Genomic DNA, 20,984 nt, shown 5'->3' with positions numbered 1-20,984 from the left:
TTTGACCTATGAGGAGAAACCAGTTAAGATTCTTGAGTATGCCAGCCGAGTTACCCGCAGTAAGGTTATCAAGTTTTGCAAAGTCTAGTGGAGTCACCACACGGAAGATGAAGCCACCTGGGAGCGAGAGGAAGATCTACGGAAGGACCACTCCCACCTGTTTTCTAGCCAACCCGAATCTCGAGGGTCAGATTCATCTTAAGGGGGGGTAGGTTTGTAACATCCCAAATTTTCAATTTGGTATGTTATACATAGATCATCATTGCATATCATGTTTTATTGCATTTTGACAAATCCTCGATAAATCCTAAGCAACTCAAGGACCCTCGGAGAGAGTTGGGGATCTTCTCGAATTTTCATATTTGATTTTTTCATCAAATAATAAGACGAGGATTTTGGTTTTAATTATTTTTCTCTCCAGAAAAATATTTCATTAAACAAAATAAATGAGAGGAGAAAATATGACTTCTCCAAAACAATTGAAATACTGGAGGAAAAATGTTAAAATCATTTATTGGAATTTATTGGGATTTTATTTGCAATTTTCATTGCATTAAAAATATTGCATGTTTTCAAAAAATTAATTTTGTGTCAAAAAAATGTTCACCCTATTCTAGATTTTCTAACTAGACGGGGAAAATTTATTTTATCTTTTTTGGACTTTTATTTATTTTTCTACGAATATTTTTCCGCGGAACGTATTTAAAAAAAAACTGCGCGCGCCCGCCGGGCCGAAGCCCAGCCGAGGCCCAGCCGCCCGCGCCCCGTCTCCTCTCTGCGCACGGGAGCGCCGCCGCCGCTCGCCGAGTCCGGCACCCGCACGCCTCCTCGGCCGCCCCCTCCTCCAAGCCATCGCCGCCCCCCCTCCTATTTATACCGCCGCCCCCCCTCTTCTACTCATCCTGCCGCCGCCGCACTTGCCCGCCCCCGCCGCCGCCGGAGCCGAGCTCGAAGCCGCCGCCGCCGGAGCCGAGCTCGAAGCCGCCGCCGCCGCCATTTGCCGCCCCCTCGTAGCCCCTCGCCCCCCCCCCCCGAGCCCCGAGCACCCCCGCACCCCGCCGCCCTCGCCGCCTCTTGCCGGAGCCGGCCAAGCCCCGCCGGAGCCCGTCCCCGAGGTAGCCGCACCTCGCCTCGTTGCCGGTTTTTGTTTTAAAAAAAACTCTTCGTTTAAAAAAAACCCTAGATCGGTATTTTTCGGTTTTGTTATTTTGTGAACGTTCACCGAACCGTTCGTTTTAACGAACGCGTTCGTCGGTTTTTCTCTGTTAACGAACGTCCGTTCTTTAACCGTTCGTCCGTTTTTCTTTTTCGTCGGATTTTTCCGCGATTATCTCAGATTCGATTTCTGATCGAAACTTCGTTTCTGTTTAACTTTTCGCTCGTTTATCGGAATCAGTCAATTCAAGCGCCTAGAGTTTCGTCTCAAAATTTTCTTCCCGTTTAACCTACTCAAACAAGTTTTTGCTACTGTAAAATTTGACCTAGATCCAGATTAGTAAACGAAGCTTCTATCTTTCGCAGTTTGACTTTCGTTGTTTCTTTCGAGTTGATTCTTTTTGCAAACCGGAGTTCTTAAGTTGAACTTTCTGGTTGTATCTTTCATTCGAGTTTTACCTGTGCATTAGATGAGTACTTATTGTTTGCTTGTTTGTTTGCGATAGAGTACCGGAGTGTGCCGCTTGTTACTTCGAATCGCTAGGTTTCGCGGATCATCAGCAAGGCAAGTAACACTTTGATCATACCTTTCCATACCCAGTTTTTATTGCATTAGATCAATCCTCAAACATTGCATTGTTAGGATCTAATTAAATTGTGGGAATTGGGAAGTAGTTGAGGTAGTACCTATTACCTGTTCTCTTATCAAACCCTTGGGAGTTACTTCTACGTTGCTATTATATTGCCATGCTATGCTCGTAGACGTGGATTGTGTTTGAGAGATATTCATGACAGATGTGAGATTGTTAATAATGGTTTGCCTAAGGTGGCAACTAAAACTCACATCTGGGTGGATTGAGGCACCTGGAGAATCCAGTGTTGTCTGTTTGTATAAGGACCGCCACCCAGGCTCAAAGGGATCATAAGATTATTCATGCTAGAAACTTCCGTGTGCAGCCACAAGCTATTATGGGCTCTAGCATAGTTCAGTAAGTTGTGGGAAACCTTTCCATGATGGGCTAGTAGATGTAGGGGATTGTAGGTGTACCGGCCTATCTATCGGTTAAGGGGACCTCTTCGGAAAGACTGTGTCTCGGTCATCCATTTCTCAAACATCTTGTAGTGCGAGAAATCAAGCGGAGGAGATCGAGTCTTGTGGGCAAAAGTGCACAAACCTCTGCAGAGTGTACAAACTAATCATGGTTAGCCGTGTCCCCGGTTATGGACAACTTGAGTATCTAGTACCTGGATTATCATTTGAATCTCATCACCATGTTACTTTTAATTAATTTTGTTGGGTTATTTATGACACTTAATTGGGATTGAGATGCTGTCAACCATCTCAATGTTTCACAACCACCATGATAGTTAAATAAAATTTATTCCTTTGAAGTAGGGAAAAATTGTCTTTTCGCATAAAACTGTAACCATAGAGCTTTCCACCAGCCAGATATGCATGTAGTATAGCATTGTTATTGTTCATTATTCTCTATGTGCTACTTTGCCAGCATATTCTATGTGCTGACCCGTTTTCGGGCTGCAACGTTTCATGTTGAAGACTTTTCAGACGACGAGTAAGGTGCCTTAGGTCGTGGTCTTATACTCAGTGATGCCGCTGGAGTTGATGGACTCACTTATCTTCCAAGTCTTCCGCTGTTATCGTATTTAGATGGCCTTAAGCCATATTTACCATACTTAATCTCTTTGGAGATATTCGATGTAATAAGTGTGTGATTGCTACTCTGTTATAAATCCTCCATTTGTACTGTGCGTGTCAGCATTACTGATCCAGGGATGACACTGGTGCACAGCAGCACAGACCATTTGAGGTCTGGTCGCTACAATCCGAGAATAATGGTTGTTCCATTTATATGAGTAATATCTTTTATGGTCATGCACCCTTGAAGAGTGGTCTATTTTTGTTGAATCTCGATAGTAGTAACACACATATTCATAATATTGAAGCCAAAAGATGCAGAGTTGATAATGATAGTGCAACTTATTTGTGGCACTGCCGTTTGGGTCATATTGGTGTAAAGTGCATGAAGAAACTCCATTCTGATGGACTTTTGGAATCACTTGATTATGAATCACTTGGTACTTGCGAACCATGCCTCCTGGGCAAGATGACTAAAACTCCGTTCTCCGGAACAATGGAGCGAGCAACAGATTTATTGGAAATCATACATACTAATGTATGTGGTCCGATGAATATTGAGGCTCGCGTCGGCTATCATTATTTTCTGACCTTCACAGATGATTTGAACAGATATGGGTATATCTACTTGATGAAACATAAGTCTAAAACATTTGAAAAGTTCAAAGAATTTCAGAGTGAAGTGGAAAATCATCGTAACAAGAAAATAAAGTTTCTACGATCTGATCGTGGAGGAGAATATTTGAGTTACGAGTTTGGTCTTCATTTGAAACAATGCGGAATAGTTTCGCAACTGACGCCACCTGGAGCACCACAACGTAATGGTGTGTTCGAACATCGTAACCGCACTTTATTAGATGTGGTGCGATCTATGATGTCTCTTACTGATTTACTGCTATCGTTTTGGGGTTATGCTTTAGAGACGGCTGCATTCACGTTAGATAGGGCACCATCTAAATCCGTTGAGACGACACCTTATGAACTGTGGTTTGGCAAGAAACCCAAATTGTCGTTTCTTAAAGTTTGGGGTTGCGATGCTTATGTGAAAAAGCTTCAACTTGATAAGCTCGAACCCAAATCGGAGAAATGTGTCTTCATAGGATACCCAAAGGAGACTATTGGGTACACCTTCTATCACAGATCCGAAGGCAAGACATTCGTTGCTAAGAATGGATCCTTTCTAGAGAAGGAGTTTCTCTCGAAAGAAGTGAGTGGGAGGAAAGTAGAACTTGATGAGGTAACTGTACCTGCTCCCTTATTGGAAAGTAGTTCATCATAGAAATCAGTTCCTGTGACTACTACACCAATTAGTGAGGAAGCTAATGATGATGATCATGTAACTTCAGATCAAGTTACTACTGAACCTCGTAGGTCAACCAGAGTAAGATCCGCACCAGAGTGGTATGGTAATCCGGTTCTGGAGGTCATGTTACTTGACCATGACGAACCTACGAACTATGAGGAAGCGATGATGAGCCCAGATTCCGCGAAATGGCTTGAGGCCATGAAATCTGAGATGGGATCCATGTATGAGAACAAAGTGTGGACTTTGGTTGAATTGCCCGATGATCAGCAAGCCATAGAGAATAAATGGATCTTCAAGAAGAAGACTGACGCTGACGGTAATGTTACTGTCTACAAAGCTCGACTTGTTGCGAAAGGTTTTCGACAAGTTCAAGGAGTTGACTATGATGAGGCCTTCTCACCCGTAGCGATGCTTAAGTCCGTTCGAATCATGTTAGCAATTGCTGCATTTTATGATTATGAAATTTGGCAAATGGATGTAAAGACTGCATTCCTGAATGGATTCCTGGAAGAAGAGTTGTATATGATGCAACCCGAAGGTTTTATCAATCCAAAGGATGCTAACAAAGTGTGCAAGCTCCTGCGATCCATTTATGGACTGGTGCAAGCATCTCGGAGTTGGAATAAACGTTTTGATAGTGTGATCAAAGCATATGGTTTTATAGAGACTTTTGGAGAAGCCTGTATTTACAAGAAAGTGAGTGGGAGCTCTGTAGCATTTCTAATATTATATGTGGATGACATATTGTTGATTGGAAACGATATAGAATTTCTGGATAGCATAAAAGGATACTTGGATAAGAGTTTTTCAATGAAAGACCTTGGTGAAGCTGCTTATATATTGGGCATCAAGATCTATATAGATAGATCAAGACGCTTAATTGGACTTTCACAAAGCACATACCTTGACAAAGTTTTGAAAAAGTTCAAAATGGATCAAGCAAAGAAAGGGTTCTTGCCTGTGTTGCAAGGTGTGAAGTTGAGTCAGACTCAATGCCCGACCACTGCAGAAGATAGAGAGAAAATGAAGTCATTCCCTATGCTTCAGCCATAGGTTCTATCATGTATGCAATGTTGTGTACCAGACCTGATGTGTGCCTTGCTATTAGTTTAGCAGGGAGGTACCAAAGTAATCTAGGAGTGGATCACTGGACAGCGGTCAAGAACATCCTGAAATACCTGAAAAGGACTAAGGATATGTTTCTCGTTTATGAAGGTGACAAAGAGCTCGTCGTAAATGGTTACGTCGATGCAAGCTTTGGCACTAATCCGGATGACTCTAAGTCACAAACCGGATACGTATTTATATTAAGCGGTGGAGCTGTAAGTTGGTGCAGTTCTAAGCAAAGCATCGTGGCGGGATCTACGTGTGAAGCGGAATACATAGCTGCTTCGGAAGCAGCAAATGAAGGAGTCTGGATGTAGGAGTTCATATCCGATCTAGGTGTCATACCTAGTGTATCGGGTCCAATGAAAATCTTTTGTGACAATACTGGTGCAATTGCCTTGGCAAAGGAATCCAGATTTCACAAGAGAACCAAGCACATCAAGAGACGCTTCCATTCCATCCGCGGTCAAGTCAAGGAGGGAGACATAGAGATTTGCAAGATACATACGGATCTGAATGTTGCAGACCCATTGACTAAGCCTCTCTCACGAGCAAAACATGATCAACACCAAGACTCCATGGGTGTTAGAATCATTACTGTGTAATCTAGATTATTGACTCTAGTGCAAGTGGGATACTGAAGGAAATATGCCCTAGAGGCAATAATAAAGTTGTTATTTATATTTCCTTATACCATGATAAATGTTTATTATTCATGCTAGAATTGTATTAACCGGAAACTTAGTACATGTGTGAATACATAGACAAACAGATGTCACTAGTATGCCTCTACTTGACTAGCTCGTTGAATCAAAGATGGTTAAGTTTCCTAGCCATAGACATGAGTTGTCATTTGATTAACGGGATCACATCATTAGAGAATGATGTGATTGACTTGACCCATTCCGTTAGCTTAGCACTTGATCGTTTAGTTTGTTGCTATTGCTTTCTTCATAACTTATACATGTTCCTATGACTATGAGATTATGCAACTCCCGAATACCGGAGGAACACTTAGTGTGCTATCAAACGTCACAACATAACTGGGTGATTATAAGATGCTCAACAGGTGTCTCCTATGGTGTTTGTTGAGTTGGCATAGATCGAGATTAGGATTTGTCACTCCGATTGTCGGAGAGGTATCTCTGGGCCCTCTCGGTAATGCACATCACTATAAGCGTTGCAAGCAATGTGACTAATGAGTTAGTTACGAGATGATGCATTACGGAATGAGTAAAGAGACTTGCCGGTAACGAGATTGAACTAGGTATTGAGATACCGACGATCGAATCTCGGGCAAGTAACATACTGATGACAAAGGGAACAACGTATGTTGTTATGAGGTTTGACCGATAAAGATCTTCGTAGAATATGTAGGAACCAATATGAGCATCTAGGTTCCGTTGTTGGTTATTTACCGGAGATGAGTCTCGGTCATGTCGACATAGTTCTCGAACCCGTAGGGTCCGCACGCTTAACATTCGATGATGATCGGTATTATGAGTTTATGTGTTTTGATGTAACGAAGGTTGTTCAGGGTCCCGGATGAGATCATGGACATGACGAGGAGTCTCGAAATGGTCGAGACATAAAGATTGATATATTGGACGACTATATTCGGACATCGGAAGCGTTCCAGAGAAGTTTTGGGTAAAACCGGAGTGCCGGAGGGTTATCGGAACCCCCATGGGAACTAATGGGCCTCGATGGGCCTTAGTGGAGAGAGAGAGGGGCAGCCAGGGCAGGCCACACGCCCCCTCCCACTTGAGTCCGAATTGGACTAGGAAGGGGGGGCGCCCCCCTTTCCTTCTCCCTCTCCCTCTCCTTCCTTCCCCCTCTCTTCCTTTTGGTGGAAACCTACTAGGACTTGGAGTCCTAGTAGGATTCCCCTCTTGGGGGCGTGCCAAGGAGGGCCGACCGGCCTCCCCCTTGCTCCTTTATATACGGGGGCAGGGGGGCACCCCAAGACACACAAGTTGATTGTTTAGCCGTGTGCGGTGCCCCCTCCACAGATTTCCACCTCGGTCATATCGTTGCAGTGCTTAGGCGAAGCCCTGCGTCGGTAACTTCATCATCACCGTCATCACGTCGTCGTGCTGACGAAACTCTCCCTCGACCTCAGCTGGATCTAGAGTTCGTGGGACGTCACCGAGCTGAACGTGTGCAGATCGCGGAGGTGCCGTACTTTCGGTGCTAGGATCGGTCAGATCATGAAGACGTACGACTACATCAACCGCGTTGTCATAACGCTTCCGCTTTCGGTCTATGAGGGTACGTGGACAACACTCTCCCCTCTCATTGTTATGTATCACCTAGATGGATCTTGCATGTGCGTAGGATTTTTTTTGAAATTACTGCGTTCCCCAACACTTGTTCCATGTTCTTCCTTCTTTACAATTATGCATTACATCTTTAAAATCAGCATCATGCACATATTGATCTTTGATGGTCTCCAAACCAAATATTTTGAAGTCAAGTTGTGAAAGCATAGTATAACGATGAGACAATGCATCCGCAATAACATTTTCTTTACCCTTCTTGTGTTTAATGACATAAGGGAAAGTCTCAATGAATTCGACCCATTTAACATGTCTACGATTCAGTTTAGCTTGACTTTTAATATGTTTCAAAGATTCATGATCAGAATGTATAACAAATTCTTTGGGCCATAAATAATGTTGCCATGTTTCTAAAGTCCGAACAAGAGCATGAAATTCTTTATCGTAGGTAGAATAATTCAGACTAGGCCCACTCAATTTTTCAGAAAAGTATGCAACATGTTTGCCATCTTGTAATAACACACCTCCTAATCGAATTCCACTAGCATCACATTCAAGCTCAAAAGTCTTATTAAAATCAGGAAGTTGGAGTAAAGGAGCATGTGTCAACTTATCTTTCAACACCGTGAAGGCTTCTTCCTGTGCGGTACCCCAAACAAAAGGCACATCCTTCTTTGTAAGCTCGTTGAGAGGCGCAACAATGGTGCTGAAATCTCTCACAAAACGCCTATAGAAACCAGCGAGGCCAAGGAAAATCCTCACTTATGTGACCGTTTTGAGCTGCGGCCAACTCTCAATAGCTTCAATCTTAGCTTTATCAACTTCAATTCCCTGTGGAGTAACAACATAGCCAAGAAAAGAGACTCGGTTGGTGCAAAAGATGCACTTCCCAAGGTTACCAAACAAACGTGCATCACGTAGAGCAATAAAAACAACACGTAAATGTTCCAAATGTTCTTCCAAAGATTTGCTATAAATCAGTATATCATCAAAATAGACTACCACAAAACGTCCAATGAAAGCACGTAAAACTTCGTCCATTAATCTCATGAAAGTACTAGGTGCATTAGTTAACTCAAAAGGCATGACTAACCACTCATATAAACCAAACTTAGTTTTAAATACTATTTTCCATTCATCTCCCAATTTCATATGAATTTGATGGTACCCACTACGCAAATCAACTTTGGAGAATATTGTAGAGCCACTCAATTCATCAAGCATATCATCTAGCCTAGGAATAGGATGACAATAACGAATAGTAATATTATTAAGGCCTCTACAGTCAACACACATACGCGACGTATCATCCGTTTTAGGCACTAGTATAATAGGAACAACACAAGGACTAAGAGATTCGCGTATATAACCTTTGTCGAGCAGCTCCTGTACTTGACGCATAATCTCCTTCGTCTCCTCTGAATTGGTACAGTATGGTGCACGATTGGGTAGCGATGCACCGGGAATTAAGTCAATTTGATGCTCAATCCCTCGAATAGGTGGTAATCCTGGTGGCACGTCTTGTGGAAAGACGTCAGCGAACTCCTGCAAAATATTAGTGACAGCAGGAGGCAAAGAGGAAGGCACGTCATCGAATGAAAATAATGCCTCTTTGCACACAAAAGCATAGCTAACAGATTTGCTGAAATATAGCTCATCAATATCAGATTTTGTGGCAAGTAAACATGCACTTTTCAATTTAATTTCAGAAGCAACACTAGATGGCTTATTATTAGGTTTCATTTGTTGCTCAAATTCTTTTGCCACAATCTGATTTTCACTCTTATTTTCTCCTGTTTTGCTTTATTAGCTCTATTAATATCATCTTTCAAAATGTAATCAGGAGTCATAGGAAGCAAAGTAATATGTTTATCCTTATGAAAAGAGTATACTGATTGTTTCTACCATGGTGTACAGAATTTTTATCAAATTGCCATGGTCTATCAAGTAATAAGGAGCATGCTTGCATGGGTACCACATCACAATCAACATAATCGGCATATGTAGAAATACTAAAATGCACACGAGCAGTACGTGTTACCTTAACGTTGCCGTTGTTGTTGAACCATTGGATGTAGTAAGGATGTGGATGTGGTCTTGTGGTGAGAGATAGCTTCTCCACCATCTTTATGCTAGCCAAATTATTACAGCTCCTTCCATATATGATGACGCGAACAGAATGTTCCTTCACAACTCGCTTAGTATGGAACAAATTGTGCCTCTGATTTTGCTCAGCTTGCATGACCTGCACACTCAAAACACGTTGAGCAACTAAACTTTCATACCTGCCAGCGTCGTCAACAGCCATGAATTGCGTCTCATGATCAGAATCATCTCCACCCTGTTCTTCACTTGTAATAAGAGCCAAAGTCTCCTCATCATAGTCACTAGCGGACTCATACCCACCATCTTCAGTAGCAATCATCACACGCTTAGATGGGCATTCTCTCACATAATGACCTCCACCCTTGCAACGACGACAAATAATATCATGTGTTTGCCCTGTTGGTGCCATGGATGAAGAAGAGCTCTGTGCAGGCCCAGAAGGTGTGCTCTTGGCAGATAGTGGTGGTTGTGTCTGCTTTCTTGTATCATGGTTAGAGTTGGCGGATGAAGTAGGCGGTGCTGCAGTAGTACGTGTGGAAGTAGAGGATGTACGTGGTGTCCATGATGAAGATCGACCTGCAGAAAAATTAGTTCGCGCCAATGCCTGTCGATCCTGCATTTTCACGTTCAGCTTTGCAAGCAAGATGGAATAAACGAGTGATATTATTATACTCCTTATATACTCTAGAATGGTTTGAATCTCTCTATTTAATCCACCCATAAAACGTGCAAGCATAGCTTCATTATCCTCAACAATGCCATATCTAATCATGCCAGTTTGTAATTCCTGATAATGTTCTTCTACAGATTTTTTTTCTTGTCGTAAGCGCTGCAATTTTTGAAGTAATTCACGTTGATAATATGGTGAAACCCAATGAGTACGCATAGCAGTTTTCAAAGCAGCCCAAGTAGCTGGAATATGATATAATCTACAATGTTCAGACCACCATACACATGCAAAACTAGTGAAAGCACAAACAACAACAGCAACCCATCTCTCCTCGGGATATTGTAAACATGTAAAATGTTGTTCAGTTTCTAACTCCCAAGTAAGATATATATCAGGAACATATCTACCCTCAAATGGTGGAATATTCAATTTCAGTTTAGGAATATGGTCATGATCTCGTACCTGAGGTGGTGGTGCAGGCCTACCATTGCGATTATTTGCATGCGGACGACCTGGTGGTGCTGCTGGTGGTTGCATGTAGTTCTGATTTTGATCAACCTCATCCTCATAATCTCCCACATAATCTCCTCCTCCTCCTCCTCCTCCGCAGGATCCATAGAAGCATCAATAGTAGTAGCAACGACACCAGAAGTTTGGCCATGCTCAAGAGGAACACGGCTCGCTCGGCGGAGGGCTGTTTTGCGACGTGGAGGTGGTGGTGGTGGTTGTTGTTGTTGTTGTTGTTGTTGTTGTTGTTGTTGTTGTTGTTGTTGTTGCTGCTGCAATGGTGCAGGAGAGGCCGCTGATGGTTGTGGTAGATGCGCGAGTACTTCATCAAACTTGGCGTCCAACTTGGTGTCAATTGTCTTCTCAATGTCATCAATCCTCTCCAGTGCCTTTCCAAAGCTGGCCATCACGTCTTTCACCTGTTGACCTAACATTTGCTAAAATTTATCATGAAGCTCTTTCTTCGTCATGTTCTCCCAGTCAATCATGAAACACACAAGAAGATGATCCTACAGACTACTAGAAAGTGGCGGTGGTGGGGTGTCACAAATCTGTCAAGCAAAACTCAAATTCTTACCAGTTCTTACCCAGTAGCAGGTGGTGATGGGCAACTGTTGTAGTCAAAACTCTCAAAGCTTGGATAGAGCGATTACCAGGGAGAGTCAAACGCACGACGTAGATGTATGTGGAGCTGGGATGGCTTATAATATGGTAGCAAAAAGATCAGGAATAATCAATTTAGAGATGCAAAGTTGAATAAACGCTCAACGACAGTACTGTGCTGGTCCTAGGCTAGACCGTACCAGAGATGCGAGCCTAAAACACTAACAAAATCACGGCGCGACACGTAAACAAGGGAAAAGCACTCTTGGAAAAAAAATTGCTCTTTTTTTGCGAAAAATCACTATAATGGCGAGTGTCTCAAAACTCTTCCCAAGTCAAATTGACAGGATAGGCACAAAAAATTTTGACTAATTTTTTTTTTCGAAATTAGGGCAGTGACGACGAAAAAGTGCGACAAAAAATCACTATGATGGCAAGTGTCTCAAAACGCTCCCTGGGACCTAAAAATAGGATAGGGAAAAATATTTTCGATCGCTGAAATTTTGGCCTAAAAACTGCCCGGGGGTCTCCAGACTCATTTTTTTGTTTTTTTAAACCTACTCATGCAAGGAAACACGGATCGGAAAATAGATGTATCTCGAAGACAAACCTAATATGAAAAGAATTCAGATTGGTGGTGAACAGGCAAATGTATACGTGGACTCGGATTGGTGGTGGACAGGCGGATGTATATGTGGACCCGGATTGGTGGTGGACACGCGGATGTAAATGTGGACTAGGATTGGTGGTGGACATGCGGATCTATATGTGGACTCGGATTGGTGGTGAACAGGTGGATGTATATGCGGACTCGGATTGGTGGTGGACAGGCGGATGTATATGGCAGCGGTAAGGAGTATGTTGGTGGTGGTGGTATATGGCAAGAGCGATGACGATGGTGCGGCGGCGGCGTGGCAACTTGTGAGCAGAACTCGAAACTCTAAGGGAAACTAGACGCTAAGACCAGCAACTTGACACGACGATGCAACCGCAAATTCAACAAAGCAAAATATTGAAAAGACTATGCAAAAGCTCAGACTGGTCCGGATATGATGAACTAGCCCTATTTTTTTTGGCTTTTCGTGGACTGTAGGTATGAAAAACATACTCGATCTAAACTACGAAAAACTGTAAAATCTCAGGCTGAAAATCTGATACCACTTTCAAGGGGAGGATGATCAGGGTGACACTTTCTGAAGGAGAGCAGAGTGAGTGCTGATTCTAATCAGTTTGGGACGGTAAGTATGCACATGTACTCCCAAGGCTTCATGATGAGTATACATTCTATCTCATATTCTCGCAAACTATGAATTTGTGCTTATCCTATAATTTTGAGATGTTGATTGATTACATTATGTATGTTATGATATGCTCTACATTGTTATGTTTTACAAGTTAATCAAGTGTAATTTCAGCATTCCCATCAAGTTTTCAGTCTGTTGAATTCATTTGTTCACGCATGCATGTAAAAATATGAGAGATCAAATTCAAAGTTGTCATATGACACGTAGGAGTAGCAGACCGAAGCTAATTCGAAAGAGAATCATATGAATAGAATTGCAGCTTTCATTCCAATCATATCAACACGAAGTACCAATTGCAGCTTTCTTTCTTATAAGATGTAAACGAATAAATGTTAGACGACGACCAATTGTTTGATATATGAATCGTGCTTTTGGATGCACTTCAAGGTCCCGAGTTCTAGTTTCACGTAACACACATCATACATCGTACTGCTCTGAATCAAGTTTACATATACAAGCCGAACTGATAAGAGGGGAGTAGGCGCCCGTTCAGAACGTATCTCCTTTATACTTGATGTCTGATGACAAGGTACCTTCATCAGAATACAGAACAGAATAGTGGAGCAGGAGCAGGCAGAGGCATCATCACAAGTTGCTCCTGTGAGTGGTAGCTGCTGGCTTGGGTGGTGGTGACTTCTTCATGTTACCGAAGAGGGAGTGCCTGCCCTCGGCGACGACGTTGCCGGTGCAGGCGTTGGTGAAGAGCACGTGTGTGCCGGAGTAGGCGCCCTTGTGCCCGAGCGCCCTTGCCGTTATGCTCAGCCGGTCCCCCGGGCGGGCCTGGGAGAGATCAGGGAAGGCGACGGACATGTCGACGGAGACCTTGAGGTTTTGGCCTTCGGAGATGGAGGCGGCGGAGCCGATCTCGTCGACCAGGGCCACGACGGCACCGGCGGCGAGGCAGCCGGTGGTGGAGTCCTGCGTGCGTGCGTGTTTACCTCAGCTGGGATAAGACAGACAGGTGAAATCGATGAAGGAAGCGAGTGACGTACGGTGAGGCTCGGGGGGACGGTGTAGGAGCAGTGGATGAAGCCCGGGTGGAGGCGGAGGACGCGGATCCCGCGCAGCGCGAATCCCTCGAAGAAGCTCGGCGACAGATGAGTAGCGGCCGTTGATAGGGATGCCGATGCGGCGGAGGAGAGCGCGTCCACCCGCGCGTGCTCGTCGGCGCTCACGCTCAGGACGTCCCGAGCACGAGCTAACTCGGGGGAGTCGGCCATGGCCACCTGCTGCAGCTCTGCCTGATGATTATCTCTCTCCGGTGGATTTGGGAATTTGTGACCGACTGACTCTGGTTGTTGGTGCCACGCGACCAAGGTCTGAGACCAGCCGCATCGATTCCAGTCGACTCAACCACACCAACAAAAGAGAGGGAGAGAGAAAAAAATCAGCCAGCAAGTTGGGCCGGAAGAAAAGAGAAAAAAGCCCAGCAACACAGTCTCGACTCGTCGCACGACCGCGGTGGACACCAGCCGTTGCGCACTGCCTCCCGTCCCCTGATTCTCCTCGCGACTGCTCCGCTCTCCGGCCGATCTCGCCGCCCTGACTCGCCGCCTAGCTCCGTGCCTCGCCGGCGACTCTGCCCGCCGAGCCCCTGCCCGGTGCCACCGCGCCCAGCCGGCAGCCCGCAGCCGCCCAGTCCGCACTCGGCAGTCAGCGTCCGGCAGCCGGCGTTGTGCTGCTGCAGCAGGCCAGCAGCCAGCCGCCCAGCCCGATTTAAGGTACGTTTGATGAGATTCCTCCCCGTTTCCGGATTTTTGTTTACTCATTAATCATTTCTCGTCGTGCTGCCACCTGCTTACGACTTTAGGCTTGCTGTGTTCCTTTGTAGTAAATTACTAAATTTACTGTATTACACTCCTGAAGTCTGTCCAGGAATGTTACTACTTACTACTGGATTGTTTCAGTTTGGGTCCATATTTTGAATAATGTGGCATCTTGAGCTGTGATTTCCAGGAATGTTCCTAGTTACTACTGAATTGCTTCAGTTTGGGTCAAACAATTGATACATTGTTCTCATTTTTTGAATCAATAAATGTCATTGTCATATTGGTTTGAGGAAAGCAGAAAACAACAAGACCAGGAGAGACCGCGAATGGAATCGAAAGAAGCAGCAGCAGCAGCGCAAGCGGAAGAGGATCTCCTCCGCGACTTTGAGCGAATCCTCCATGACGACCCCCTCATGTAAGGATCCAATCCTTTTTTTTTCTCTTTCAGATTTCTTCCCCTGGACCGCATTCCCTGGTGTCCAATTCATGGCGTGGTTTCATGGCATCGCAGAGACGAGGTCGGGTTCCTGCATCCCACACAGTTCCACTCGCTACTCGTAGACAGCACCGACAAATCCACATCCCAATACTTCTGGTGCGTAGACCACAAGCTTGCCGTCTCCTCCAGCATCCTGCCCGACCTCTACCGTGCCGCTCGCCGCGCACACTCCAACGCGACACTCAATCCCTCGTCATCACCATCTGCATCCGATGCTGCCTTGATCATGACACACAGCAAGGCGCTGCTCATACTCTGCGCTGACTTGCTCACCGCATGGAACTCCAGGTAGTATAACTCTGGAAAATACACATGAGCTCCTGGGTGCTCCACACCCCTATATGAATATTAAATTAAAAAATATCAGGAAAATTCAAAAACACCTGGAATCTTGAGATATCAAACTTGGGTGCCCAATCTACTCCTGTGTGAAGTTTCGTGAAAAAATACCAGGAAATGTATCCGTCGCGAAGGAAATACACTCCGACCTACGATCCATCGAAACAGTTCTTTTTCCTATACATAGGATTTTTTTTGTCTTTTTTACTGAGAATACCATGGATGTCATTTTTCACGAAACTTCACAAGGGTCAAGGGAGTAGATTGGGTACCCAAGTTTGATATACCAAATTCTCAGTTTTTGTTTTTTGAATTTTCCTGGTATTTTTTTGAACTTAATGTTCATATAGGGGGGTGGAGCACCCAGGTGCTCCAAATCCTCTTCCCTATTAGTAGTCTATATAATGCCAGCTACTTTCACACGCGCCTTATTGTAACAGTTATAGTCTTGTGCAGGAAGATGGTGCTGTCCACCAATTTTAATCTCTCGCACCTCAAGGATGAGCTGCGATTGTGTGCCTTGATCCTCTCCTACTCGCCAAAGAATGAGAGTACCTGGAGCCACAGGTACACATACCTACACTTTCCTTCCCTTTAAACTAACTCAACCCATCTTTATGCTGCTGGAAATCCATGTTGATTTCACTTGTTTATACTAACATACACCTTAATGTCTACAACAGGAGATGGGTGATAAAAAATCTTGCACAACACCTTCAGGACATGCCGGAGCTTATAGACAAGGAATCTCTACTCGTAAAAGACATGGCAGAGGTCATAGCCCACAAATATTTGCTTGTTCAGAATTTTGACATCCACTCTTCTCAATTAATGACATTTCATTTGCAGCTGGTTGCTAAATCACTTCAACGCGATTAGCTATGAACAGTGTGCAACATGATGATAGGTTTACTTTACTCCATCTGCAGAAATCAAAGATGAACTACCGCGCGTGGAGGCATCGATGCTGGCTTATTCCTTACATGAAAACAAAACAGGTGAGATTATAACTGATTAACATTCATTGTCCTGCATTCGTGATCTTGTATGCGGCTCCTGAACACTATTATAGCTTTAATCTTTGCCTTGACTGTTGCACTGTTGCAAGACTTTCTGCTCCCATCATCAGAGCATCTAATTTTTGCTTCTTGAAGGTGCTAGATGAGTTGAACAAGTCAAAAAAATGGGCTGAGTTGCATGTTGCTGACAACTGCAGCTTTCACTACCGCAGGGTTAGGCCCCTCCTTATTTCTTTAGCTTGCACTGTTGCCTGTTGGTATTACTATTTCAAAGCTAATTTATATCTTATTCAATGTTATGTCATATCAACCGCTTGTTTGTGCATCACTCTGCAAAGCTTTTCAATTACACCAAAATGTGCATTACTTTAGGATTTGGATTTGTTCTCATATTCCAATATTCTGTATCGGCACTCATACCCTGTTTTCTAACTATTCTTTAGGACAGCATATGCATATTCAGCGTGGATTAATGCAAACATGCTGTATTATTTCTTTTTTGTAGTCCCTGCTGCTTGCATTACTAGATGGTGCAGCGAACAGAGAAGATTCCCTTATTTGCCAGTCAGAAGCTTATCTAATGTGGAAGGTATGGTGAAATTTATCAAATGCTAAGCACTTACATTGTTGTATTCATTTAGTTATATATACACCTGTTATGAAGGCGAAAACAAGCCCATGTGCATTTCATTTTTATGTTAGAACATTAGTTTGCCTAGGCCATGCTGCTAGAGACTTGATTGTATATGATCAAACAGGAGGAACTGAGGTGGAATGAGACGCTCATCAGACGATACCAAGGGAGAGAGGTTTGTGCCTGTGGTGAATCAAAGGTGGTATTATTACTGGGGGTTGTGACTGATTCGTAAAGATTATTTTGTATTGGTGCAGTCGTTGTGGAACCATCGCCGGTTCCTCTCACAGTGGTGGGTACAACACTTGCTCAGCTGCGAGGAAACCAGCCTGTCAAATGAGTCCCTGGCAGACCTCTTCCTATCCCAAGAGATACACCTCCTGTCAGACTGCCTGGGTGCTCCTGGCGATGAGTTTGGCGAAACACGCGTTCAGGTGGAGCTTGCAGCGCTCTACATTCTTTGGATATCAGAGGCAACCTCTTCTTTCACAAACCCAAGTTGAATTGCGATGCATATATTGATTATGGTGTGGCGTTTGGCTGGAGAACAAGAAAAACTAACTAGTGGTGTGTAATGTTTTTGCTGCATGTAGCAAGACGCGGCAGTGAAAGGGAAGGTGGAAGAGAGGTTGAAGTCGGTGGGAAGCCTGAAGGAGGTGTTGGCAAGGGCCTGCCCGGAGAAGAGCAGACTGTGGACTCATTTGCTTCACTGCTGAGTGCTGACCTGCAGATGCTGCTGTGTTGTGCGTTCCTTTCTTTTTTTACAGTTGCTGTATCATTTGGTAGTGTTAGATCATTGAGCTTTGCGGCTCTGGAAACTCGTGCCTATACATTACAGATAAACTAGCAATAATTAGTTAGAACAGAAACATAATTTCATTTTCATGGTGGGGCTACTTAATTTGTTTGTTCCTGTGGTATTCTTGCCGTTGTGTTGTTAGTGTAAAAGCTTTAGGATATTGATGTTCTTAAAGTTGCTGCGCAGATATACTGAACCTTGTTTCGTGTTTTTTTTTTTAAAAAGGAGGAGGACCCCCGGCCTCTGCATCTGGGCGATGCATACGGCCACTTTATTAATTATTCTCACAAGACCCTACAAAGTCATACAACAGTAAGACTAAAGCCACCGTCTAAGCAACAACTGTTGCTACTCCTATCCAATTAATGAAGGGGCGCTCATAGTCTGGGCCTAATACCAAACAGACATCGCAGCCAAACCTAAACATCTAAGACCTGAGGTACCAACCAGGACGCCTGCCGGGTATGGGGCACCTACCAGTCCGGCGCACTCCTTAACCAGGACGCCTGCCGGGTATGAGGCCGCCGCAGCCACCTGCCACCCATCCATCTTTAGTGTTGTACTGCTGCACCACCTTGCCCGGCCTCTCTGTCATCGACGCCACCATGACGCCTAATAACGTCACCCTCCTGCGCGAGTCCCTCGCCACACATCGGGCGCCGAGTCTCCACTGCGCCACGCCGCCGAGAAACGCCACCATCAATGTGCAGGATGAATCACCGCTCCACCAATTATTCCGTCCACTGGTCCCTCGAGCCCGTGTACACCTCCAAGAATGACGACACAAGAGGGAAACGACACAATAATGCCGCCGTCATCCGATCTACTGATCTAGGGTTTCCCCCGGAGGTAGCAGATAGTGGCCTGAAACTTCTCAACAGCGATGCGTTCAACAAGGGAACGACACCAAATAGTGCCGCCATCGCTGGCCTCGGCAGCAGCCGCGAGCAGGTCTTCACCCAGATCTGTTCCAGTGGCCTCCATCAAGCGTCTTGTGCACGGATCGTCCACCACTACGGCCGCCGCGTCGCCCGTCGCGAGTCCATAGCCGCCGACACATCCTCCGCCGTCTGGGGCCGCCGCCCCGGGATCCAGCCCTCGCTGGCCGCCGGAACGAAGCCATCGAGCCCCATCGAGGGCGGCCAACGGGGGCGGAGAAGCGAGATCCGGCCAAGCCCGGCCAGGATCCGGCCTCTCCCCGCGCTGAAGCTGAGGTTGCGCCCACAGGGCCAGATCCGAGCCGGATCCGCGCCTGCGCCGCCGCCCCTGCACCAGCCCCGACCCGCCGCCACGCCATGGTCTTGCACCGAGCAGCCACCACGGCCAGGATGGCCGCCCGCACCGCACGGCCGAGAACCCCGCCGCCGCCACGCCCCGCACCAGCGTCATGCCCCCACCGCGCCGCCACATCTCGCGCTGCCGCCACACACCGGGAGGGGAAGAGAACCCCGCCGCCGCCGACGCCCACGGGCTTCGCCCGGCGGCGCCCTCCGGCGGCGGCAGGGGAAGGGAGGTTGGAGGAGGCGGCCGCGGAGTTGAGTCTAGGGTTCGCCCGACGCCGCTCGCGAGAGCGACGCGGGGTGTCTGTTAGGAGTTATCTTCCCCTGGGTATGTGTAACATCCCAAATTTTCAATTTGGAATGTTATACATTAGATCAACATTGCATATCATATTTTATTGCATTTTTGGTTTGATCCTAGAAATTCTACGCAACTCAAGGACCCACGGAGAGAGTTGGGGATTTCATTATTTTCATATTCGAAATTTTCTCGAATTTTGAAAAGAGGATCGTTTGATTTTAATTATTTTCTCTTTGAATGTTTCTTTTATAAAAATAAAAGAGAGAGGATAAAATGACTTCCTCAAAATAAAGAAATATCGGGGATTTAATATTAAAATCAAATAAGTTTTTTATTCGGAGTTTTATCGCTATTTTATTTGAATTAGGAAAAATATGCGTTTTTCAAAATTGCATTTTAGGCCCAAATAAATGTTCACCTTGTCCGGCCTATTTTTAGAGGACGGGAAAAATTTATTTCGGGATTTTTGGAGTCCGTTTAGTATTTCTTTTCTTTCTTTTTCTGCACGTCGGAATAATTTAAAAAAAGTCAAACCGACTCCAGGCCGTACCCGAGCGGGAATCCGCCCGGGGGGCATTTATAAGCCGCCACCCCCGAGCCGCCGAAGCCCACCAGCACCGCTAGCCCAACCCGCGCCGCCGCCCAAACCCTAACCCTAACCGCGCCCCGCCGACGCCGCTGCCGCCCCGCGCCGCGCCTCGCCGCCGCCCGTCGCCGCCGGACTTTCGCCGGAGGTAGCCGCCGCCGCCTCGGTTTTCGCGAGAGAACCGACGTTTTTTTTTCTAAACCTAGATTCATTTTTTTAGATCCGGTTCGGTTTTTTCGGTTTAGTTATTTAACGAACGCACGTTCGTACGTTCGTTTTAACAAACGGTTTTCACCGTTTAGTCGCAGACAGCGAACGTTCGTTCGTTAGCCTGTTCGTCAGTTTTTCTTTTTCTCGGATTTTCCGCGATTATTTTCGACCGCGATTTCTGATTCGATTTTCGTTCTAGTATAACTTTTCGCTCGTTTATCGGAATCAGGCGATTCAAGCGCCTAGAGTTTCGTTTCGAAACCCTCTTTCTGTTTAACCAACTTAAACAAGTTTTTGCTACTGTAAAATTTAACTTTAGTCTAGATTAGTAAACGAAGCTTGTTTCTTTCGCCGTTTGAGTTCCGTTGCTTCGTTTGATTTGATTCTTTTTGCAAATCGGAGTTCTTAAGTTGAACTTTCTGGTTAGATCTCTTATTTGAGTTTTACCTGTGCCCTTGCTTGATTGCTTATTGTATGCTTGTTTGTTTGCGATAGAGTACCCAGAGTGCGAAGCGTGCTACTACGAGTCTCTAGGTTTCGTGGATCATCAGCAAGGCAAGTAACACTTTGATCATACCTCTTTACTACCCAGTTTTATTGCATTAGATCAATCCTCAAAAAATTGCATGGTTAGGATCTGAATTAAATTGTGGGTTTGGGAAGTAGTTGAGGTAGTACATATTCACCTGTTTATTATCAAACCCTGGGAGTTACTTCTATGTTGCTTATATTGCTCTGCTATGCTCGTAGACGTGGATTGGGTTTTGAGGGTATCCATGACAGATGTGAGATTGTTAATTAATGGTTCAACTTAAGGTGGCAACTTTAATACACATCCGGGTGGATTGAGGCAC

General features: G+C 45.1%; 2 protein-coding genes across 3 annotated transcripts; one reads left to right on the top strand and one right to left on the bottom strand.

Annotated features, from left to right (window-relative positions):
* Positions 1-12,970: 12,970 nt before the first annotated feature.
* On the bottom strand, positions 12,971-13,968 carry LOC109757784 (uncharacterized). Its single transcript, XM_020316616.4, has 2 exons — positions 13,687-13,968; positions 12,971-13,612 (listed from the first exon to the last, which is right to left on the bottom strand). The coding sequence occupies exons 1-2, from the start codon at positions 13,912-13,914 to the stop codon at positions 13,280-13,282; spliced, it is 561 nt and encodes a 186-aa protein (XP_020172205.1). The 5' UTR covers positions 13,915-13,968; the 3' UTR covers positions 12,971-13,279.
* Positions 13,969-14,133: 165 nt separating this feature from the next.
* Positions 14,134-17,927, top strand: LOC109757783 (uncharacterized). 2 transcript variants are annotated; one of them, XM_020316615.4, is made up of 11 exons: positions 14,134-14,415; positions 14,762-14,878; positions 14,975-15,250; positions 15,758-15,868; positions 15,985-16,075; positions 16,231-16,299; positions 16,456-16,533; positions 16,826-16,909; positions 17,079-17,129; positions 17,212-17,427; positions 17,548-17,927. In XM_020316615.4, the coding sequence occupies exons 2-11, from the start codon at positions 14,790-14,792 to the stop codon at positions 17,668-17,670; spliced, it is 1,188 nt and encodes a 395-aa protein (XP_020172204.1). In that variant the 5' UTR covers positions 14,134-14,415; positions 14,762-14,789; the 3' UTR covers positions 17,671-17,927. The 2 variants fall into 2 exon arrangements, with proteins under 2 accessions (XP_020172204.1, XP_020172203.1); XM_020316614.4 differs by having other exon boundaries at positions 17,212-17,388; positions 17,548-17,874.
* The last annotated feature ends 3,057 nt before the right edge of the window (positions 17,928-20,984 follow it).

The sequence above is a fragment of the Aegilops tauschii genome, chromosome 4 (genome assembly GCF_002575655.3).
Source record: "Aegilops tauschii subsp. strangulata cultivar AL8/78 chromosome 4, Aet v6.0, whole genome shotgun sequence".
NCBI lineage: Eukaryota > Viridiplantae > Streptophyta > Magnoliopsida > Poales > Poaceae > Aegilops > Aegilops tauschii.
This window is presented reverse-complemented; position numbering and strand designations above follow the sequence as displayed.

Excerpts from the sequence above, each read along its gene's own strand:
- LOC109757784 (XM_020316616.4), bottom strand. The coding sequence starts at position 13,914 with ATGGCCGACTCCCCCGAGTTAGCTCGTGCTCGGGACGTCCTGAGCGTG. Across the intron at positions 13,613-13,686 it reads CCGTCCCCCCGAGCCTCACC|GACTCCACCACCGGCTGCCT; the intron begins GTACGTCACTCG and ends GCACGCACGCAG.
- LOC109757783 (XM_020316615.4), top strand. The coding sequence starts at position 14,790 with ATGGAATCGAAAGAAGCAGCAGCAGCAGCGCAAGCGGAAGAGGATCTC. Across the intron at positions 14,879-14,974 it reads CTCCATGACGACCCCCTCAT|AGACGAGGTCGGGTTCCTGC; the intron begins GTAAGGATCCAA and ends ATGGCATCGCAG. Across the intron at positions 15,251-15,757 it reads CTCACCGCATGGAACTCCAG|GAAGATGGTGCTGTCCACCA; the intron begins GTAGTATAACTC and ends AGTCTTGTGCAG.